An 18,489-nucleotide genomic window follows, 5' to 3' on the forward strand; every position below is an offset into this window, starting at 1 on the left:
TTTCTTAAGGTCATTAATCCTTTTTTTTGGAGGAAGGGCTTATTTTGGCATTTGGAACAAAATTTGCTTGGTCTGTTCGCCCTCTCTGCTGCTAATGTTAATGATAATCAAATTTATTGTGATGGAGAGAAAATTAATATTGATACTTGTTCCCGTACTAAATGGGAATAGTTTTGTCTTACTGAAGACTACAATCATTTATGAGAATATTTAGCACAGCTTATGAAAACATAAAAAATGATCTATTCAGATAATCCGAAACTGATATTGACATATCTCTCAGAATATATAAGAATATGGGTTCAGTTTTTTCAGGGGGCCCCGAGTGGCCGAGTGGTCTAAAGAGCTCTTCGTTATGGATCACTGCCATCTCACCTCTGTCTGCGGCGGTTCGAGTCTAGGATTCAGCCAATGTGGGTATGTGAGAAAGCTTGCCAGTAGCTTCTCGTGGGTCGGTGGTTCTTTCCGGGGTTTTCCCGGGTTCTTCCTCCACCATTAATACTGGCCGCCATGTATAGCCTATCGTGTGCTGAAAAATGGCGTTAAACCCCACAACAACAAAAAAAAATCAGTTTTTCAGACTAGAGGTACGGCGCCTAATATGATAAGAAAACAACCACCATGGTGGGATAAAGAATGCGATAAATAGAGGATTTAAGATGGGTAACGATTTAACATTGAATTTATGAAACGAGCTGGACATTATTTAACAAATTTCAGAAATTTAATATTAAATCATTACCCATTTGAGATTCATTTTATCACATAGTTTTATTTCAGTAGAAATTATTGATATAGAAAGAAGAATGAATAATTTCGTTCATTCTGACAGACGCTGTACCTTTCATTTGTTGTGCGTAAAAATTTGTCGCAAACAAAGTTGAAATAGTAAAAGTATAATTTATATTTTTGCTAACAATAAATCAAAGAATAAGCGTCCATCCAAATAAACAGAGCATTTTACAAAAGATAAACATTTGTCAATGCAAAATGTGTAATGCGTGTGATGTCACATTTTTTTATACGGTGTACAGTACCAGTTGGAGTTGGCCTACACAAGACAGTGACAGTGTTTACGTTGAAATTTCACATCACATCTAAACATTACATTGTTGCGATATTTTTGTGAAAACAAGATTACTGGATGCAGAAATGCACATATTTACTGTAATGTATATGTGACCGGATATTTGCAGTATTTGGTTTATATTGTTCAGAAGACTAAAACAAATCTCTTTTTGAGCCGGATTTACCGCGTAAATATCCTGTGGTTGAATAAATTTCTGTCAGTTGGGGAGACCGGTTTATATCTACGTTCTTCTTTGAACAAATGTGAGTTTATTTACTTCAGTAAGTTCACATTTAAACCAAGCTTGTATATTGGGTGGATTTCGTGCTACATATATACCGCCCCTACATCCCCAGACCCACCCTCGCAATCATCTGAGCATTACCCGTAGTTCTACTTGTTGTTATTGTTCTTGTCTTGTAGATTTTGCCATTTTTTATGTTATGATATTTTATACATAATATAACAAACCCCTGTGTGGATAAATTGGCAATATTGAAACAGACGAGACCATTTTCCCCCAATGCCATTTCGCGAGTCAAATAAAAAAATGTCGGCCAAAAATGTTCAATGAAAACAACAAATTCCAGAAGGTGGGGTTAAAAAGTTTTCGCACGATCGCAGCCAATCAGTAAAGAGAATATTGCACACTAATTTCATGGGCTTATTTGGACCAATCAGAATCACATAAAGTTATATGTTCACATGCTATAATATAAAAGATTAAACTGCACACACATACTCAAGGTGTACCGACTATGTGATAATGCAAAATATAATAAAAACTACTGGCTACGACGCTTTAGATTCTCAAATACTGAAGATGACCTTTAGTTATTGAGAGGTCATAAGTCAGCTTTTAGATAAATAATCGCACTCAAGAAAAGATACAGTAAAAAATCCCAAATGAATAAATTAACTCAAACGAGGAGAAACCCTCAACAATTTTGGCCTATTTTGAAATGGGGAAGCACATTATTCTCGACATGACGTGGAATTTATCTCCCCCACCTCCCCAAAACTGGTATGAATACTTTAAATCTTTACTGCTTTGATGAATCTCATAATATTGTTAGTGAAGATCTATCTCGTTTCAGGTTGATGACTTAAATACACCTTTACAAATGATGAAATGATGAGAAGGTTACTTAAATTTCCAAAAACAAAACCCTTGGACCTGATATGATACTTACTGATTTTTATGAGTGCACCAATGAAATGATCTTACCATTCCTTAATGATATGTTTAACTAAATCTTTCAATCCAGCTATTTTCCTAAACAGTTGGAGAAGAGAAGAGTATTATCTGTCCGATATATAAGTGCGGGGACATCTTTTATTGATCCGTTATGCTTGATCTTGATTAACATATTGAATAATCACGTCGGCGGAAATATGTCTGATAGACGAAGCACAGGCAGGATTTAGGAAAAATATTCCGCATGCGACATTATTTTTATTATTCAGGCTTTAGCTCAGAAATATATATCCAAAAGAGAGGTTAGATTTTATTGCCATTATGTCGATTTAAAAACAAAGCTTTTGATAAAGTACAGCATGATAAATTATGGTCGTCATTAATACGGAGCGTACGAATGGTAAAATAGTAAACATTTTAATAGATACGTATATAAACCTGAAAATATGTGTCGGAACACCTAAAGGTTTAAGTACTTACTTCGCATGCACATTAGGTACAAGGCAAGGCTGTGTTTTGAGCCCTGTCGTGTTTTCCCTTTTTATTAATGATTTGATTACACAGCTAAGGCTGGACTGCAACAGAGGTTTATTTATCTCAGAAGATATTAATGATACTTTTGAAATACTTTACGCAGATGATGATGCTAATTGTGCCGATACAGAAAACTACTTCAGAACCAAATAAATGTTATCGAACGTTGCTTTTGAGGATGAAGTGAATAATGCACTAAATATATTTTAGCGCAAATCCATGGTAACATTTTTGATTAAGTAGATTGGAAATATCAAGATTTTCAAAGTGGTCGATGAGGCAGCATGTTACCTTTGTCAACCCGATATAGTCTAAATATTATAGTATGGTTTGAAGTTGTGGTACAGCCACACAGCTAGATTAATTAATGCCGAGGCAATCGGAATAAAGTGCATTGCTCAAGGCCACGCAACAGTTGCTAACCCGGCTGAACCGACGGTTAGGCCTTAACCAGCATCCTCTTGGTCGAGAGTCAGGTGTAAGATTAACTTTTGACTGACGTTAAAAACATGACCAAATCAGAATGTTGAAAAGGAGACACAGCAGCTGTTGAATGTCAGTTACAGTCAAAGAATCTTTGGGTTCATTATTTATTGTTGATTAACGAACCACTTCCATCTTGGCGCCCGCACATATGATCGTTAGTACTAAGTACAGGAGCGTTAGTACTTTGAAGTCCATTCGGTACAGCTGTGTTAATACTCTGAAATCCATTAGGTACAGCAGCGAGAGTACTCTGAAATACTTTAGGTACAGCATCGTCAGTACTATGAAATCCATTAGGTACAGCAGTGTTAGTACTCTGAATTCATTTGGTACATCAGCGTTAGTACTCTGAAATACTTTAGGTACAGCAGTGTTAGTACTCTGAAATCCATTAGGCAAAGGAGCGTTAGTACTCTGAACTCCATTAGGTTCAGCAGCGTCAGTATACCATTAAATTGAAATAATACATTTCCATAGACGGGAAAGTGCATCTGCAATTAAATTATATTTTGCCTTGATGTGCCTGATGTCAATATTATATTTCTGTAACAACAAACTCCACCTTAGCAGTCTTTGATATTTACATGTATATTTCATCTTTCCGATGAAAGTAAGTGGGTTGTGGTCACTAAACACAATAACTGAAGAAGGAGCTGAACTAATGTAAACTTCAGAATGTTGTATTACCAATATCAAAGCCAAACATTCCTTCTCGATTGCTGAGTAATTTCTTTGGTGCCTACATAATTTTTTTAGAAAAGTAGCACACTGAATGATCAACACCATTTTCGTCTTCTTGAATAACATTGCTCCAACCCCAATATCACTCGCATCAACAGACAGTTTAAATGATTGTCTGAAATTTGGAGCTGTAGAACTGGCGCGCTTTTAAGTATGGCTTTTAACTTATCAAAAGCCTCCTGAAATTTTTCAGTCCAAAGAAACTTGCTTTCCTTGCTCAATAACTTTGTCAGGGGTTCAGCAATTATAGCAAAATTGGAACACATTTTCTGATAGTATCCACCCATACCTAAAAATCTCATCAGTTGCTTTTTACTAAGAAGGCACCGGGAATTCAGAGATAGCCTTGACCTTAGCATCTATAGGTTTAACTTGTCCATGTCCCACGATATGTCCTAGAACGGTTACACTAGAACGGCAGAACTCACTTTTGGATAAATTAATTGTCAAACTTGCATCTGTGCGTCTGTCAAAGAATTTCCGATTGTTGCTAAATGTTCTTTCCAGGTGTCGTTGTGGATGATGCCATTATCGATGTAAGCATCACAATTATCTAAACCAGAAGTAATTATATTCATTAGACGTTGAAAAGTATTTGGCGACCCTTTCATCCCAAACGGCACCAATTTATATTGGTAAAGTCCATCTGGAGTCACGAATGCCAAAATTTCCTTTGCTCTTTCCGTTAATGGAATTTGCCAAAATCGTTTCAGGTCAAATTTGGTGACATACTTGGCATTTCCGATCTTATCAATACAGTCATCGATTCTTGGTAATGGAAATGAATCTGTTTTAGTCACGCTGTTCACCTTCCTATAATCAGTGCACATACGGAAAGTTTTATCTGGTTTCGGAATAAGTATATATAGGGGAACTCCAGTCACTTTACTGGGTTCTATGAAATCATGCTCCAGCAAATACTAAATTTCATTTTTTCAAGTATTCCTGTTTGAGAGGGTTCATCCTGTATGAATGTTGTTTCACAGGTTTGGAATTTACAATTTCAACATGGAAAATTTTTGTTTGTTCTTGAAGGAACATCTGGAAATAAGTGCTCATATTCAAATAATAACTGTGCAAGTTCATTTCTTTCTTGCTGTTGCAAATGTGAAAGTTTCTGGTCCATATCTTTCATAATTTCTGAATTCTGAAGATTTGTCACTCACATATCTGTAGAATACGATGATATTCATTCACTCAAATCGCCATTGAGGGGGACAGGTACAACTAAATGAATTGCATGTTTAAACTGGCTATCTCTTTCAATATATTGGTAGACCTTTAATTTATTTAGATCCCAGGAGCACTAATATTCTCATCTAACTCATTCATTTTCTTCTTAGCTTTGTAAGAGCCGTAATACCTAATCTAAAGAAAATTTTGAAGAATGAGCATGAGTGACAGAACTCTGTTACCGGACTCAAAAGTTCTCTCCAATGGAGTTCTGTCAAACCACTATTTCACTTTTGACTTGAATTGCTGAATGCCAAATTCAAGCATAATAGAATGGAAAGTTCCAGACCTAAAATTTGACCCTTGATCCGACTGGACAGATTTAGGAAAGCCAAATTAAGTATTAACATTTTTTTATCAATGCTTTAACTGTTGTTTTAGATTTAATATTCCTCAAAGGATTGCCTCAGGAAACCTTGTTGACCCACACATTATAGTCAAGAAGTATTGGTTACCTGACTTGATCTTAGGTAAGGGACCAACACAGTCTACCATTATTCTGCTAAATGGTTCGTCAAATGCAGGAATAGGTTGTAGATGAGCTTATGTATCTTCTGATTGGGTTTTCCTACCATTTGACAAATATGACAAGATCTACAGTATTTACAAACATCACTTTGAATTTTGGCCAATAGAAGTGAGTCAATATCTTGTGATAAGTCTTATTAATCCCAAAATGACCAGCCAAAGGAGTTTCATGTGCCAGACTAAATAATTTCATGTCTGTAAGATTCTGGAGCTACAGTTTCATAGTTCACTGACAACTCATCACCAGCAGGTACCTCGGGAGGTCTCCATTTTCTCATAAGAATTCCATTTTTAATGAAATAACAGACAGGTATTTCAAGGGCTCCAGTTTCACTAATGGCCCTTTGAAACAAACAGGAGATCTCAGGATATTTTTCCTGTTCGACGACAAGTGATTGTAGTTTGTCACCTGATTAGTATAAATAGAATGAATAGTTAAAAGAGGATCACTGTGATCAATACCTTCTAATTAATCCAAACAAGAAGTGAAAGTGACCTCATCAAAAGCCTGACCAATACACGTGTCAGCTAAAGGAATAATTTCCTTATCAACATCATTCTCAACAGATGGTAACATCACAAGCTGGGTATAAATCAGGGAATTCTTTTTCAATTGGATCGACTTTCTGATCCAAACAAGGCTTGTCTTTTACAAGTGGATTAACCACAACCTTATATCCAGCTAGGTCGTTGTCTAGTAATAAATGAATGCCCTCAACGGGTAAAACTGAGACTGTTCCGACTGTCACAGGTCCTGAGACTAAGTCTGATGACAAATGTACACAATGGTGAGGAACATTGACAAAGCTGCATTCTACTCCCTGAATAAGAACACTTTCATTAAAAGAAGATTTCTCAGAAAAAGACAAGGTACCTGACAATAAAAGACTCTGGGAAGCTCCTGTGTCCGTTAAAATTATAATAGGGATAGGATTGGCCAAATCACCCAAGAGTGATATAGAACCCTTCGATATGAATGGTTCATACTTCTTCATAATAAAATTAGACTGGGGTTTATTAGACCAAACAAATGTGTTGCTTTCAATACATGACCGTGACCTTGACCTCTTAGAAATAAGAACATTTGGAATAGGTCTGTCTTGATTCTGATGCCTATATTTCAGTTTGTAGCAATCAGAAATAATATGTCATTTCTTCTTGCAATGGGTTCACGTAGGAAGAGACAAGGATCGTTGATCAAGCTTATCTGAAGCTTGATGTTTAGACGTTTGTGCCAGTTTGAGTTTCAGAAGGGCTTGTATTAGGCTGAAATACTTTTCTACTAGAAGACTGTTGAGTGGAAGAGTTGCCTACAAAAGGAACTTTATGAGTTAAAGAATACTCATCAGCAGCACGAGCAGCATTTTCCAAGGTTTTGATCTTGTGCTCGTCAAGATAAACCTTAATGTCACAGTTCTTAAATTCTTCAACCAATATGAGTTGTCTGAAACTTTCGTAATCTTTATTAACCTTTCTAGAAGAGCACCATCTATCAAACTGTCGTGCTTTTTCCCATGCAAATTCGACATAGGTCTGGTCAACTTATTTTTTTATAGTTTCTGAATTTTTGCCGATAAGCCTCAGGGGCTAACTCATAACCCATCAAGATATAGTCCTTAACTACATCATAATCAGCACTCCATTCTAGTGTCAGTGAATGATAAATATCACTAGCCTTACCAGTAAATACATATTGTAGAAATAGAGTCAAGTGCTCTCTTGGCCACTTCAACCTTTCAGCAATTCTTTCAAAACGAAGAAAATATTGATCTACTTCTTTTTCCAGAAAAGAAGGTACTGATTTGATATTTCTTAAAACATCAAAAGTAGGAGAGTCCTTTTCTTTTGCCAGCTCTAATTCTTTTAACCGAATTTGAAATTCCATTTGCCTTACTTCCATCTCTTTTTGAAACTGCATTTGTCTTTCATCTTCCTCTTTGTGAAACTGCATTCGTCTTACTTCGATCTCGCTTTCCATTTATTTCTTTTCTATCTGAAACTGAACCTGTCTTATCTCTAATTCCAACATTTTTAGCTGTATATCAAAAATTTCCAACCACTCCTGAGTAAAATTAAAAAAAAATTTCTCTTTTTGATGATGTTGTATAAATAAGCCTGTTGATTTCACTAAAGATTTCAAAATTGTAAAATAATACTTGGGATTTTAAAAAATTTCAAACACTAGGGGAATTCAGATTTAAAAAACAAAATAAACTGTTCTGAAATATTTTAGCCAAATCCAAGAACGAGCACTCCAACATTTCTTTGTTACATGATTAGGCTTTCATAAACAGTAACAAGAAACGTGAAGATTATAAAGCTTGTAAAATTTAACAAATAATTTATTTCCGTAAAAAACAAGATAAAAAAAAGAACTTACGGTTTTAAGAATCAAGTCCAAAAATAATCGAAGAATCCAAGAATGACAAATTATTAGTCCTGGTAATAAAATGTTCTAATGAATTTGAGTTTGAGTCCGGCGAAAATCTAAAATGGAAGGCGATGACGTATACTGTAGCCAGTATATTATTGATGTGTCAACAGTTCTTTGTTGAACCACAGAATATACTAATATTCTGGTATTTGAATTCCAAATAAAATTTCAGTAAAAGTATTTGTCCAGGAATTCTGTATGAGCACTTAAAAATTCTCCAGGAAAAGAATTAATCTCTTAGAATCCAAATAATTTGAGGAAAAATTAAAGTATTAAACTCAAACTGGTCATAACAGAACAAAAACAACTTGATTCTAAGTGTTTAAAAGCCCAACTGAGATTATTTCTTTAAACATCGGTAGATTAAACCTAGCTACTGCGCAAAACAGATGCCTGTATGAGGGTCACATGACCATTTTCCAGAATAAGGTAGACGCTTTACATCACGTACTCCCAGGACAGCATCGATTTCACTCTTTAAATCACACATTAAGAATGAATAAAAAAAGAAGTTGTCTACTTCAACTCTAATTCTGAGTCAAGGTCAGGAACTAGGTCGGATAAAGATACAAAGTTCTATGATTAAGTGTTTACGAAAAAACAGTCAGGGCAAACTAATTTTTGGAAAATGTCAAATTCCAGTCAACAAAATTACATTACTATAACATGCAATGGAATAAAATTTTTTTAGAACTAACAAAAAGACAAATAAAATCAAATATTAATTAACTCAGATATACATAACAATTACCTAAGTGGCAAAAGTGAATAACTATTAAACATATCCAACTTTTGTTTTCTACTGTTTTTAAAAATGTCCCTTGTTTCATATGAAAGTAATTCAGCATTGGTCTTTCGTTACCTTTCTTTTGTTATCGTAAAATATTTATAGATAAGATTGCACAAAGCATAGTGCCTGTTTTTGGTAAAATTGTCTTGAGAGATGATACGTTTAGCTCTGTCACATATTTGCAAGTATGTGGAGATCAAATTTGTACAAGTAAATAGAATTTTCAATGTGTGACATGTTACGCATAGGGTTGGCACATGCTACAAGTCATGCAAAGATTTCATAAGAGACAAATACTCATTAATAAACGCCCAAGTTTATTCACAGTAAATTTCTATTGCAATTTAATGTCTAACATTTTTCTTTGTTTGCTGTCTTCAAAATGTACAGTTGATGATAAGCGACTATTTAAAAAAAATTGGATATTTGATGAAAATGGCTGATTTCAAATACTAATTTTATTGACATATAACATATTGATGATCACATTTTAATCGGTAAACTTTGTTTGGTTCAAACAATAATACTAGTATGCTAAACTGATAAATATATAATCAGCAAGAATAAAATGATATCACTTGAAATTACTTAAGATCACCTAATATAAAAATCCACTATGACGTATTCAGTCGATTATAGTGATGAATTCGTTGAAACTCTGCTACGGGTCAACTGGTGTTATCGTCACTCCTGCAGAAATAAAAAAAAACAATATTAAAGTGTTTTCCTGCAATATAAATTAAATATTAAACCAACTTCATACCTGCTATATCAATGGATGCATAAGTGAAAACGAATTTGCTATTCACGTGGTCAAGCCATTTTTAATATTAATAATGCATTTAAATTGTCAACTCATAAAAACATTCTTTGTCTCCTTGCCAATATGGTCTTCAAAAAATAAGAGAGTTTTAATTTGAGATTTTGTCTCAGATAGCCACAAATGACAGTTCAATGAAGCGTCTATTTTTGTTGTCATCAGAAACTCAATCCATACCTCTGCCTCAGAACTTGTACAGTACCCAGTCTTGTATTAAAAAAATAAAACAATAGCCTAAACCATTCACCCCTTGACCTCGCCATCGACTTGACATAAGATCAAATAGTACATGTAACGATTTAACAATGCCGAAACCGACTTGCCAGAAAACCTGACTTTTAAATATATTTTTTTAACATTATTTACTGTAATCATGAAATGGTATGAATATTATCGAATGTAATCCATAACAAATGTCCATATAAGATGTTATTAACTTAGAAGAAACATTACAAAACCAAACTTCTCTAGTTCTATGTAGCAAGCAACTAAGGGTCTGTCTTTTTTGTCTGATAAGGTAGGGTAGAACCTAAAAGTAAGTCACTCAGGTCATGTTGGCATTCAACACCGACTATATCAGTAATGGGTGTAATTTTTTAGAATTTGATTCTACATACATTTAAGTGGCAAGTATTCACTTCATTTGGATTCCAGTACATCCACATTCCTTTGAAAGGTCATTATTTAGACACTCTGAAAAGTGCAAACGACAAAATACAAAATCAATGTTAAAATACGTAGACATTTTTTAACGAAATGAATCTAAATGTGTGATCCAGTAAAATCTGGATTGAATGTTGCGAGCTGTGATGTCAAAATAAAAGCTACGCATATTGATAAACAAATTCGTACTACTCTATACTGTGACGGTTTCACTTGACGTCGTGCTCTTTTCTTGACCAAAGTTTAGTACATGGCCACCATTGTAAAATACCAAAGAGAAAGATAATTTTTGTCTGGAAGATTCTTGATGACAGTTAAGATGCAGAGCATTCAATAATTAATCAGGATTGAATAGATTTTAGTTAAAGAAAACTAGTGTTAAATTTTAAAAGAACAATTTATATTTACTTTAATATGAGTAAATGCGCATATGTGACCCATGTGACTTTTACTACAGTGAGGTATTGTTTTGTTGTTTTTTTTTTGTCGTCGACATATTCTTTGTGCGTATCCCTCGGGTATACAGAATATTTTTGCACAAACTTTCATCTTATACAAAGAATATCAAGATCATAACGCAAATATCAAACTATGTCAAAATATTGATATTAATTTCATGTGACTATATCCTGAAACAACTGTTGCTCACACTTTTAATTGAATACTGCTAAAATGTCTTGGGCTCGATCAAGAGAGTTTTGTCTTTTTTAGAGAGAAAAAGATTTTTATTTAATCTTCAGCACTAGCAGGTTTGAAAATTAGAGCACCTTTTCTGTCCGATTTTTGACATGGCGGAAGTTTTCAGAATAATTCTCTTGTGATTAGCGTTTAAGAATGTTTCTGTCAATGCATTTGAAATTTCAGCTACGTTCGTGACACATTTCATCTGATTTTTTAAAATGTTTGATGCATATTTTTTTGTTTACATTTGCCAGTGTTTTTCGTATTATATTTTATACTGATTTGTTAGTGGAGAGAGAGAGTTCAACCTGGATGCAGACCGCTCCGGTGGCCTAGTGGTGAGAGTGTCCGCCTCGGATACTCGAGGTCGCTGGTTTGAACCACGGTCGAGTCATACCAAAGACTTATAAAAATGGTACTAACAGCTGCCTCGATAGGCGCATTGCATTAAGAGGTTAGTGTTAACTAAGGACTCTCGTCCTTATGTCAGGATAATATGACTGGGTGGGGACATCATGCTATATGTCTGCGGCATGATGCCCCAGTGATACACATCAGTATAATCTGCCACACTGCAGACATCGTAACGATATGACTGATTTTGTTTAAAGCTACGTTAAAAATCTAAATCACACACACACACACACAGAGTCTTGATACATAGGATCTCTGTGTTCTTCCTTGCTATCTCTAATAGTAAGACGGGGTTTGCTTATCTATTGAGATTTTCAGTTGTTGGATTGGCATTATATTGTTTAAGGATCTTTCTTTTTCTCCCTGATGACATCTTTGCATGCATCATAAAACCTTGGTTTGTGGTTTGTTGATATGTTTAAGAATCGCCTATACCCTTGGTATTGTATCCCTTGTACACCAAGGAGTATCTTTATAAATAGGCGTATTGAATCCACTACGTTGTCAAAACTATCAGCTGTCCAATCTGATTCCCAGTAGGATTAAAACGTTTCTCAATCTGATTTGTTCACTTTCCATCTCTGTCCTAGCCCTTGAATGTTTGGGAGTGTTACTTCTTAAGTATATTGGAAAATGGTCACTATCACAGAGGTCGTCACCATCTTTCAAAGTGAAGTAAGGTAGAAGAGATGGATTAGATATGGTCAAATGTAATGACAAGAAGGATGCTCTGGCAGGATATTGGTAGGAATATGACTTATTAAAAAGGCAAAGACTGAGTTTTGACAGAATGTCTTCAATGTTGTTCCCTCTCTCCACGATATTTTTACAACTCCATAGTATATGGTGGGCATTAAAGTTGTCAAGTAGCACAAAATGGTGTTGGGAACTGATTAATAAGATGACCAAGACAAGATTGATTAACTGATGGGAATGGTAAGGGGAAGATATATTGAACAAATTGTAAAAGGTCTGTGCACATATACAAGTACAGTTATATTTTTCAGTACTGAGATTGATTTGGATGTGAGGAGATGAGGTACGGAATGTCTGGATGCTTTTCCTGGTGCGGTATCTGGAGGCTGTCAAGTGTCCATACTCTCTAGACTCCCAAGCTTATTACACAGTCTGATCGGATGATCAGATCCTTACGGAAGTGAAGGTGATTACTGAATTCATTCTTTACTTGGTTCAGAGTATGCATTTCCACTGTTGCCATCGATTTCCTGCCTTTTTGGAGGGCCGGATCTGACCTGTTTCTCGGTCGTAGAGCTAGATAGCTTACTAGTCACACAGATTATATGAAAAACTGGCACCAGTACTTGCAGCTCTTTTGTACTGGATGTTTGATGTTGTAGTCGAATTCATATTTATTACTCTGCCACATTGATGTCATTTATCTGCTTCACACTCTGCGTAGATGCGTACTAGCACCGATTTCGGGGATGTGAAGACTTTGAACTTGGTCTCACTTAGTCCGATAAATCAGATACTGATGCTAATGGACTGATATCAAACTGATACAAATGGATGACTATTGAATTACAAAACCAGCGCTCTAACATCTGAGCTACCATGACTCTGTGATCGACCTCACAATTTGCAGTTTTCACATTAAAGGGCGACACATCATTGCCCTCATGCCCGAATCTGCGGCTGACTGGTTTCCTCTTGCAACCATCTTTGTGGTGACATTATTTCTGGCAGTTAAATCACTGCAAATTTTTATGGATGAAATGGTGAACTACGTTGTTCAAGAATCCGGGTTTTATGGATACCTGCACTGTGGAGCAGGCAAGCACTAGAATGTAAGTGCTTGAGGGAATCAGTTTGCCATTACGGTGCATGTTTCACCTGTGATGCATTCTAGATCTGAGATTCTGAGTATCTCAGTCTCATTGCAGCATTTTAAATCTCTTGGACGTTTGACTCCTCTAGATGAGTTGTGAGATTTGTATAGAAACGCTTTAATGAACATCTCCACATATCGCTTTGAACAAATCAGGTTGTTAGAGTGAGCTTTGCAGCTTCGCTCAACAAACAAATGGCCTCAGTTAAGTTTTTTTCATACTTTTTTGACTTTCTAGCTAAGCCATGAAATGCTTTAGCTATCACGAAAGGTGATAGCTTGGTTAGGTTTTTATTCTTGTTATTGGATTTAGTCATGAGAAATCGTGGCTAATTTCCCTGACTCAGAGGTTTTCTCTTCCGAGTAACTGGATAAATTATTCATAGTCATAGTGAAACCAGGTCTCACACTACTGGCTGAAGTTTTGGTTGTTTTACCCAGAGTAAGGTGAGGAACAGAAAAACACAGTCTTTCTTGTCACAATGTGAGGGCTACTTGAGTCGATTCGAATCGAACGCGGTAAGAAAATAAACCTAGCCAATGAAATCGCTTATGACGAGTAACGCATTGTTTTGTTCTTGGGCTGTGTGACCAAAATATTGCCTAGGCCCAAGTGTTTGCAAGGCAGACCGACTATCAAGAGTGTCAGTTGGTAATCCTTCTGCTGTGTATTGTACCATTTTTCTTACCACATTTTCTACTTAACAGATTGCTATTGTCGCTTGGTGTCTGCTTTCTCCTTGAAAAGGTGCCATCATTTCATGTTGATTACAAACTTTTATTTGAATAAGTTTTACACACTACTTGATCTCTTTACATTTCACATTGTAGGTGTAAGCCTTTATTCTCAATTTCTGGAAGTGCGTTTTTGTGTCTCTCAAATGTGACAATAATTTTAGGGGGACAGACGAATTTCTTTGGAACTGAATCAGGACTTTCTTGGTTTTGTGACAGAAGTGGAGTACATTGATGCAGGCTAACTCTTGTAGTCTTCGGAATCAACTCGTATGTAGAGTGATGGATGATATGGATGGTGTGATGAATATAATTTTTTGTACTGTAAGGGATAGTATATTTTGTGAGATTTTATCTCCTTCTCTTACATTTCTAGCTAACACGGGACGCTTGTGATAGTCTGTATATGTGGTGTTGGATGGTAATGGGATGTTTTGTGGTACAGGGTGTGTGATGAATAATATTTATGAGGTTTAAGGGAAAGTATACTTTTTTTTTTTCATTTCCATCTCTTACACTATAAGCTAACACAGGTTGTTTGTTTTTGTTTTTTGGGGGTGGGTGTGTGGTGGAATAGCGTGTGGAGAAAGGGTTAGTATATAATGTATGTGATTGTTTTGTGGGATTTCATCTCCTTCTCTTACATTCTAAGCGAACACGGAGTTTTTGGATAGTGAGTACGATATATTAGGTTGGTATATTGGGTGTGATGGATAATAAATTTTGTAATGTAAGATATAGTATACTTTGTGAGATTGTATCTCCTTCTCTTACATTTTAAGATAAAAGAGAGTGTTCGGATAGTGAATATGATATAATGGATGGTATAGATGGTGTAATGGATAGTATTTTTGTGGTGTAAGGGATAGAATTTTTGTGAGATTTCACCTACTTTTTTACATTCTAAGCGAACACAAGGCATACTGGATAGTAAGTATGATATGCTGGATGGTATAGCTGGTATGATGGAAAGTATTTCTGTGGTTTAAGGGATAGCATATTTTGTGAAATTTCATCGCCTTCTTTGACACTCTTAGCTAGCACGGACATTTTTGAAAGATGAGTTAGGTGATGGTGTAGTGGATATTATTTTATGGGATGTTGGATGGCATGTTAGGTGTGTTTGTTTTGTTTGATTTGTTCTCCTTCTCTTTTATTCTGAGCTAACACAAGGTGTTGTGTGTATAAGGGTTGAGGGATGGTATAGGTGATGTTTTGGATATTATGTTTATGAGATTTCTTCTTCTTTTACAAATGGCGTTTTGGATAGAGTGCACAATGGGATTTTGGATGGTATCTAAGGTATGTGAAAGTATTTTTGTCGAATTTCATCTTCTCTTAAACTCTAAGCTAAAAATGGCCACTTGTGATAGTGTGCATATTGTATGTTGAATAGCATAGTGATATTGGATGATATGGTTGTGTCTGGATAGTGTTTTTGTGGTGTAAGGGATAGAATATATTGTGACATTTCATCCCCTTCTCATATTATTCTAAGTGAACACATGACATTTTGGATAGTAAGTATGATATGCTGGATAGCAGTGGTGTGATGGATAGTATTTTTTGTGGTGTAAAGGATAGCCTTTAGGTGATTTTTCACCTTCGTTTACATTGTAAGCTAAAACACAAGACTTTTGGGTTAGTGTGTTTAAGGGGTGTTAAATGATATAGTTGATGTGATGGATAGTATTTTCTATGGTGTAAGGCATAGTCTATTTTGTGAAATTTCATCTTCATTTACATTCAAAACTAACACATGCTGTTTGGAGTGTGTGTGTGTGTGTGTGTGTGTGTATGTGTGTGTGTAAATTAATTTTTGTTTGTCCCTATAACTATCCTCTTGTCCCTATCAAATTAATTTCACCTACCTAGAGTACGGCATATTCAGGTCAGCCACTTGAAACACTGTTGCCATTTCCCCCCTAGTGTCCAGTACAGTGATATCATTGAAGCAAGACATTTTTAGGTTATAAATATAGCCTTGGGTTTTTCAATAGGAATTTCCACAGGTTGTAGCTATAAATATATACTAGGGTTTTTAATAGGATTGTCATACAAGGTAAGGCTGTAAATATATACTGGGTTTTCCATAGGATTTTACTACACATTATGGCTAAAAAGAAATAGTTGGTTTGCCATAGGAATTTCCCACAAGTTGTGACTATAAATAAATATTAGGTTTTTATTAAATGTACTTTCCTACAGGTTTTGACCATAAATAGATACTATCGTTTTTCCATATAGCATTTTTGGTGGTGTAAGAGATAGTTTATTTTGAGATATTTTATCTCATTCTCTTACATTTTAAGCTAACACAGGGCGTTTGGAGTATGTGTGCATGTGCGTATGCATGTGAATGTATATGTGTCTATTAAGTTTGTCCCTATAAACCGTTGTTGCTATCAAATTCATTTCACCAGCCTACCTACATTAGCACGTATTCAGGTCAGCCACTTGCAACACTTTTACTTAGTAGCCGCCCGATTGAGGTCACCCACTTGCAACATTGATGCCAATTTTTGCCGATGTCCAGTACCGTGGCGTCATTGGACCAAGAAATTTTGAGGCTAATAATATAGACTTGGATTTTTCCATAGGATTTTACTAAAAGATGAGGCCATAAATAGATGCTGGGTTTTCCAAAGGATTTTACTAAAATATGAGACTATAGATAGATGCGAACGTTTTTCCAAAGGATTTACCACAAGTTGTAGCTATAAGTAAATATTGGGTTATTACAAAAAAGGAATTTCAGAACCATAATGTTAAAATACCATATTGCCCTATTCAGACCCAAAAGCCCATGTTAATTTCCCATTGTCCCTATAGAGACCAAAACCCCCCATGTTGAATTCCCATTGTCGTTATAGTGCAAACCACCTCTTTTAACATAGAAGTACCATTGTCGCTATATTGCCTACCTATACTACTACTGGGCCGTTCCGGCCACCTGTCTAGCTGAAGTTCAGGTCAAAGTAGCATGTCGCATAGGAGTGTTAACCACAGGCAAACATACTGCCTTTACTCAGTTGCATCTTACAACATTGAGCCATTACACATCGGGTTTAATCTACAACCTTGAGCCTCTGCAGGGAATACAGGAAAACCAGACATCCATTTTTGAATGTCATGGAGACATTAATGGTCCCACTCATAATATTGTACATGTTTTCGGTGTGGGGGATATTTTTGAACTCAGTTTGAACTCAGATTTAATATAATCTAATGTTCAATAATCCATATAGTTTTGTCGTAAACATATTTTGATTCCAAATATTTTAACTGTAAACCTCTAAAAATCTGATAATGAAGGCCACTTGTGGAATGATATTTTAGAAACATATTACATTTCCCCATATTGTTGTAAACATGGTTTTAGAAGTAATGGAAGATGGTAGTTCAATATTGACTTAATTTGAATCAAGCCAAGAACTGCATGTTTGGTGACAGCTTTCATATGCTATAACCAATAGTTACTTCCTATGTATTGTGATGGGGCATGTTTTTCATGTTCAGGAGCTAGCGCTTAAATGGCTAAAACGTTTGTAAAAGTTTCTGTACTAGCGTATGCAGTCTGGCGTGATAGTCAATTTCTATTCCCCAATTTCTACAAAATCGGTAAGGATGTAAATTATTTTCGCACAATAGCATCTCATATGGTCAATTCATCAAGGGAAAACCTGTACATGAATTGGCAGTATAATTACAGCTTGAAAGGTACACAAGTTTGTAATCATTTTATAAATACTAGTTTCTTACCCATGTGCCAACAACTATTCTTTGAAACTCAGCATTCCACCTGTGAAATTCTGCGTTACATCACATCTAGTACAAAAGCAGCAGAAATAAATTGCTGGCATAAACACTTCACAAAACGTTAACCAGACATGATGCACCCCCACCCCATATAATGAGCACAATATCTCGCTGTTTTTACATATTAATACCAAAAAAAAAAAAAAAATAGTAGTGTGACAATCCCTAGACGAAATACAACCTGCCACAACGCCATGAGCATGATTCCCATGAGCACCGAGGGTGACATTATTACACAACGCAGTGTCACAGCAAGTCGTCTTCAAGCCAGTAGCTCGCTTTCTACCAATGATGTTTGGCACAGAATTCAGGGCATCGCAAACCTATAAAATTTTTAAATTTGGAGATATTTTGCTTTTATTTGAAAGAAATCAGATTTCAGTAAATATACAACATAATAATAAATTAATCTGTTATAATGGATATTATTTGTCATATAGTCAGAAATTCTATATGAAGTGTAATCCAAAATGAGTATATTTATATTTATATATG

General features: G+C 35.4%; 1 protein-coding gene across 1 annotated transcript in view; it reads right to left on the minus strand.

Annotated features, from left to right (window-relative positions):
• Positions 1–9,309: 9,309 nt before the first annotated feature.
• The window catches only part of LOC149807218 (scavenger receptor cysteine-rich domain-containing protein DMBT1-like), a 163,644-nt gene continuing 154,464 nt past the window's right edge, over positions 9,310–18,489 (minus strand). Inside the window, exons 20-21 of the mRNA XM_089963713.1 lie at positions 18,176–18,317; positions 9,310–9,703 (exon numbers count right to left, since the gene is read on the minus strand). Of these exons, the coding sequence (XP_089819839.1) occupies positions 9,675–9,703; positions 18,176–18,317 (171 nt within the window). The 3' untranslated portion in view covers positions 9,310–9,674. The remainder of the gene's footprint in view (positions 9,704–18,175; positions 18,318–18,489) is intronic.

The sequence above is a fragment of the Sinohyriopsis cumingii genome, chromosome 1 (genome assembly GCF_028554795.1).
Source record: "Sinohyriopsis cumingii isolate HCF-2022 chromosome 1, ASM2855479v2, whole genome shotgun sequence".
Classification (NCBI taxonomy): domain Eukaryota; kingdom Metazoa; phylum Mollusca; class Bivalvia; order Unionida; family Unionidae; genus Sinohyriopsis; species Sinohyriopsis cumingii.